General features: G+C 39.8%; 1 protein-coding gene across 1 annotated transcript; it reads left to right on the top strand.

Moving 5' to 3' along the window:
• Positions 1–260: 260 nt before the first annotated feature.
• Positions 261–2,916, top strand: LOC113728707 (uncharacterized). The gene is made up of 2 exons (XM_027253075.2): positions 261–1,467; positions 2,332–2,916. The coding sequence occupies exons 1-2, from the start codon at positions 283–285 to the stop codon at positions 2,731–2,733; spliced, it is 1,587 nt and encodes a 528-aa protein (XP_027108876.2). The 5' UTR covers positions 261–282; the 3' UTR covers positions 2,734–2,916.
• Positions 2,917–5,931: the final 3,015 nt, after the last annotated feature.

The following is a 5,931-nucleotide window of genomic DNA, read 5'->3' as shown; positions in this document are numbered from 1 at the left end:
CTTCTCTCTCCGATCCCTTTTAGATTTTGGTAATAATCTCTGTCCATTTCTTCAAGACTGAAAGTTTTGCGTCATTTTGGCAACTTTAGAGAAACCATACGATTCCCCTTCTTAGGAGGACCATTCTCTACTCAAAAAGCTTCTGAACTTTAGTTCCCAACATCCTGCTGATCATCAGGACCGCATCAAACCTGCACCATATATCCTCAACATCTCAATCTGCTGCTTCAAATTAAATTCCACCTCTGCCAAATCTTATTAAGATTTAAGATCACCAACCCCATGGCTAAGGGAGTAACCTCAGAACCAGAAAGAATCGCCAGCTCCAACCTAAACAACAAACCTCGTTACTCAAAGCAACATACCCCAAGTAGTAGCAGTAAAATCTCACAATTTCTTCACTACTCACCAAAGCTCTCTATTTACCTCCTAGTCACCTTCACCTTCCTCCTCATTCTCTTCCAAATCCAATCCTTGCAGATCCCATCGCAGCCCCCGACTACAAACTCCTGGACATTCATGCGCAGATGGCAAAATGTAATCAACAACACAAACTTATCAACTTTAGCCAAGCAATACTGCGCCCAAGATCTCGAATCCACGGCCTCGAAGCTTCGTGACGCGGTCACTTTCCTCCCGCTAAAGGACTTGCGTTACACGAGCTCGGCCCAGCAAGGCCACACGTGGTTCATGAGCTCCATGTACGATACACACGAGGAAGGTGAAGTCCAGTACCAACAATTCCCATCAGAGGCATCAAAAGGAAGACTTTTATGCCTCAAAGGTCGAGATACACATGAGGGTGCATGGAATTCCTATGCGCTTGCATGGCCTGATACTCTACCCCACAATGCCACCCTCCTGAAAGGGGTCACCTTCGTCTCGTACAACCACTACAACTACGACAACATTTGGCACGGCCTCTCGGCCATGGTGCCATTCGTAGCGTGGCATATCAAGAACGGTTGTGCAGCGCCGACGCGGTGGGTTTTGTACCACTGGGGTGAGCTGAGGATGAAAATGGGGCCCTGGTTGAGGGCTTTAATGGAAGCTACGTTCGGCGAACCGCTTTATATTGAAGGGTTTACTCATGATCAGGAGGTAGGAGGGCCTGATGATCATGGTAATAATGATGACGATGATGATGAAAATCCATTTTGTTTTGAGGAAGCGGTGGTGATGAGACACAATGAAGGTGGGATGTCGAGGCAGAGGAGAATTGAGGTGTATGATCTGCTGAGGTGCAAGGCTAGGATTTACTGCAACGTGAGCATAGAGGGGAGGAATGCCGAGGTTGATGAAAAGGCGGGTGTACCGGTGATTGGAATGACTATGTTCATGAGGACTGGAGCTAGATCATTCAGGAATCCTTCTGCTGTTATTGCCATCTTTGAGAAGGAATGCAACAAGGTTGAGGCCTGCCGATTCAGGGTTGCTTATTCCAATAATCTCACATTCTGTGAGCAGGTCGGTCTATGTATGCATTCTTAGTTTAAATTTTGCGTTAAATTCTATTCTTTTGTTGCGAGCAAGGTGTTAGCGTCGTTCATTTTGCATTTTTATGTATCTAAGGCTACAATTTTGATCCCCATTCATTTTAACTTGGCAATCTGAAAAAGAAAATAAATGGTTCATCCTTGTCATTTTTCATGGAGCTGCATGCAATTTTTGGGAAGTTAATACTTGTTTGATGCTAGTAGTCTACGGAATAATGCGAACCTGCCGAATCCAACATAATGCTTACTATAGTGTAGTGGAGTAACGGTGGAAAATAATTAGGTGAAGGTGGGACTATGTGGGCATCTTGGTACGCGGTTCGACTTTCTTTCCTTGGCATGCGTTGGTTTTTCCAGTCATTATCCATATTTAAAAAGAAAAAAAAAAGGAATCTCTTTCAATGGAATATATTTGATTGCCTTGGCTGAAAGTAGTCCCAATTGGAATAAATGGATCACCTCTTGTTTACCAAAATTCAGCTGTCCACGTCCTTTTCTTGGTATAATTGCATGCGTAATTGACAATCAAAGTATTCATGTATACATGCATGGTCAACCCTGCTGTAAATTGCTGGTAATATCTTCATTTTCCAATGCAGAGTAATACTAAAGAACTCCCATTTGATTAGTTTTCAAGTTACTCCCCCTCACATGCGGTTGGCTACCCCATCCGAAAGCAAAGGAAATGTAGAAATAAGTGATCCCTTTACCAAATTATTAATTTTGGTAGACGAAGCCAGACTTCAATTTTGTAATTTCTCATGACATGATCAGTATTGATGATGATACTTGTAATTAAAGCCAATTTCTAAAATTTTTTTCCTTCTTTGTTCAGGTGAAACTGATGAGTTCAACAGACATTTTAATCTCTCCACATGGGGCACAATTAACGAACATGTTCTTGATGGATAGAAACAGCAGCGTCTTGGAATTCTTCCCCAAAGGATGGCTAAAACTTGCTGGAGTAGGGCAATACGTCTACCACTGGATTGCTAGCTGGTCAGGGATGAAGCACCAGGGCGCATGGCGAGACCCTGATGGCGAAAAATGTCCCTATCCCGAAGATGACAGGCGCTGCATGTCCATCTTTAAGAGTGGCCTAATCGGCCATAACCAGACCTACTTTTCCGAATGGGCTAGAAATGTTCTCGACGATGTCAAGATGAGGAAGATGGAGGAATTAGCCTGCCTCATGAATGAAGAAAAACAGCACCAACACCAAAACTGCTATTGTTAGTGGATGTGCCCTTTGCAATTATGAATTAACCAGCTGAACTCTTCTTTTAATTTAGCTTATGATCTCATGTACTGGTTTTAATTCAACAAATTTCCCGGCTTACCATCATAGGAGTGCTTGCTCCCTTTCCCCTTGTCCCGTAAACTTTTCAGGTACATTACTTTCTCATGAAATTCAATACTTTACATGACAAGAAACATAAGCTTCTAGATTGCACTATTTATATATTATAGTTTATCTCTCAAAAATTTTTGATTATAATATTATTGTTCCTTATCGTTACTTCTTAGTCATATTACAGGTTCGACTGTTGGAATTACTATTAATTAGACGACCTTCGTTATCCTATGGAGACTCAATAATACTTGTTTGGGGGAAAAAAATTTGGATTGCCCTTGAATTTTTATAGGGGCAACTTTTAGCCCCTCAACTATTAAATGAACACTTTTAGCCCTTGAATTTACAGAAGGGTCAATTGTTGACCCTTTTTGTCAATTTAGCTCTGGTTTTGCAACCTGCAAGGCCATCGCGTGAGACGCAATCCTCAAATTTGAAGGGTCTTTTTGTTCGCACAAAAATTAGAAATCGAACAAAAACCTCAAAGACCTGAATCTAGCCCTTATTCTTCACCTCATCGTTCTCATTTGAAGCAAGAAGGAAACGGATTTGCGATCGAACATGGCTAGGTGGACAAATTGGTAGTGGTGACAGTTCCGATTCAAAATGGCTAGGCAGACAATTTTTTTCTTTTTTTTTTCTATCTTCTTCTTGTTCTGTCAGATGGAGAACGAAATATACAAAGGCGACATCGTGTAAGCCCATTTTTGTTTGAGTTCTTTCTATGAACATTTTTTTTTTTTTGTTGTGTGGTTGCATCATGAGAGGCCTAACGACATGATCTATATCTAGAACAAGATGAGGCCCAGCTACTAACTCAAGGTTGTCTAAAGCTTATTTCAAGCGTACGCATGTGGAACTTGTTGCTATTAACTTGGTGCTCTGAGGTGCCCCAAGCACTGACAGAAACTGGAGTTCTCTGTTGCCCTACAGGGCCTACACCAGTACACCCTCTGCGAATCAAACAAAAAAGAAAAGACAAGAAAAAAAATAATGCCCCAGCATATAATTAAAGTGGAAAAAGAGAAAAAGAATGCCCAATCCATGCTTTGTGATTCTGTCTGTTTTTACGTTTTTTGACTCGTCCAAACTGAGAAGTAGGGCATGCAGAATTGAGAAACCAACCAGACATCTGTACATTGATCCGTGTAATGGCAAACATATGTGTAGACCTTTATAGGTAGTGCTGTGAAGAAAAGCTATATGCTAATTGGGCCAACTAGACAAGAGGTCTTCTGTTGCTGCGACTGACTATATTGATGGATAATTTATAAGAACTCATGTAAATTTATGATTACAAAAGTATGTCTTGATTTGTAGTTATCTATATGCTAATTGGGCTAATTAGACAAAAGATCTTTTGCTTCTGCTGAGACGGTATTGATAGAAGATTTATAAGAATTCCTGTAAATTCATGATTTTGCAGGCTATATTCTAAGTCATACTAGTTACTGTGGAGTATTTCGAAGATATGTCCTAATTCATTCATGGTGATTACTGTCCTAAATTGAGGTGTAAATGCTAATCGAGCCCAACTGGACAAAAGGTCTTTTGCTGCAACGGCATTGATGGACGATCTCTGTGTTTTTATAATTTCAGAGATATGTTCTAATCTGGTGTTGGTGACAGATGAACTTGTTTCTACGAACAACATCATCCAATCTCGGCTCAATATCCTCACACTGCACAGTGCTTTCATCGTTATCATTTGGCATCCAATTGGGATGATGTTACTGTCCTAGATTATACCACCGTCTATGAAGTAGCGATTGAGACAGTTTTACATATATATACATTTGTAACGTTTATAGTACCATTGAACCCCAAAGTAAAAATAGTACTACTAGTTTCAGGCTTTGTACAATGATTAGAGTTGGTCTCGGAACAAGGCCTATTGATTAATAATGCAAGCAACTCTTGCTGCCCAAGCCAAACGTCGGCGGAGCTTGCACCAGAGCTTCTCCCTACTGAAAAATCAAAATCAATGACGAAATGAACTAGCACTTACTAACAAACTAATGTCCAGTAGTAGCTACCAAGTCCTTGTGGAATTCCACACGTAACATGGAGGTCCTCAGTGGGCATGGAAAAAAGGCAAAGAAACACTACCGATTGTACACTCGAATATGATATGAACTACACTGCTGAGTTTTGTAAAACCACTTGACAAGAATTGAAACAAAAGTAACGAAAAGGGTTTACCCAAAAACACTCCACAAGTTGTTCTTCCCAATTACTAGAAGAATAGTAAAAGTAAACAAATCATTTGAAAAGCTTTGTGTAAGCCTTTGCCGTTCTCATCTCTGAGCCACAAAAATCTTTTCTTTGAATGTTTGGTAACTGTTTATTGATGGATGTCAAATCACAATTAGTAGTTGCTTTGTCGATCTCTCTTTCATTTATTTCGGTTTTGTCGATCACAATTAGTTTTGGAATTTCTAGACTTCAGTTTAGAAAAGGTCAAGAGGCATTCAAGCCACAATTTCCTTTCCCAATCTAATCAACCTTTTCCTGAAACTGTCTTGTGTTTGGGAAACTTCTTCTTTTTTCTTTTTTTTTTTCTCCTCCTTCATTTTCCTTCTTGGATATTTGCTGAAGATATAGTAGTTTCACATCAGAGACAAATTTTCATCCATTTCTTAATCTTAATTAATGTATGTTGCTTCGATCCCTGCCCATGATGGCTCGCTCTTCGTTCGCTTATTAAGTAAAGTAATAATTCCTTTTTTTCATCCCAGAAACATCAAAGGTGGAAAACAAATATCAAATACGGAATTGATCGAAATTAAAATCTTGTCAACTAGAATTATCGTTAGGTCCCACAAACAAGCCTTATCCCTAATTCACCACCAATATTGTCCGGTTGGAGGCATACGTTATTGTAGGTTCTGCGCTTTGCCACTCTCGCTTTCCTCCGGTTGTTATGATAAAAAAACTAATAAATTTTAGCAGCAATCAGAACATAGGAACGAACAGAGCCTTGAATTTAACTACACTTCATGATACGAATATTTATCATAATTCCAAAAATTCATCACCATACAAAGTTTACTAAGATGGTGAATGTCAATACATTTAAAA

This window comes from Coffea arabica, chromosome 2e, assembly GCF_036785885.1.
Source record: "Coffea arabica cultivar ET-39 chromosome 2e, Coffea Arabica ET-39 HiFi, whole genome shotgun sequence".
NCBI lineage: Eukaryota > Viridiplantae > Streptophyta > Magnoliopsida > Gentianales > Rubiaceae > Coffea > Coffea arabica.
This window is presented reverse-complemented; position numbering and strand designations above follow the sequence as displayed.

Excerpts from the sequence above, each read along its gene's own strand:
- LOC113728707 (XM_027253075.2), top strand. The coding sequence starts at position 283 with ATGGCTAAGGGAGTAACCTCAGAACCAGAAAGAATCGCCAGCTCCAAC. Across the intron at positions 1,468-2,331 it reads ATCTCACATTCTGTGAGCAG|GTGAAACTGATGAGTTCAAC; the intron begins GTCGGTCTATGT and ends TTCTTTGTTCAG.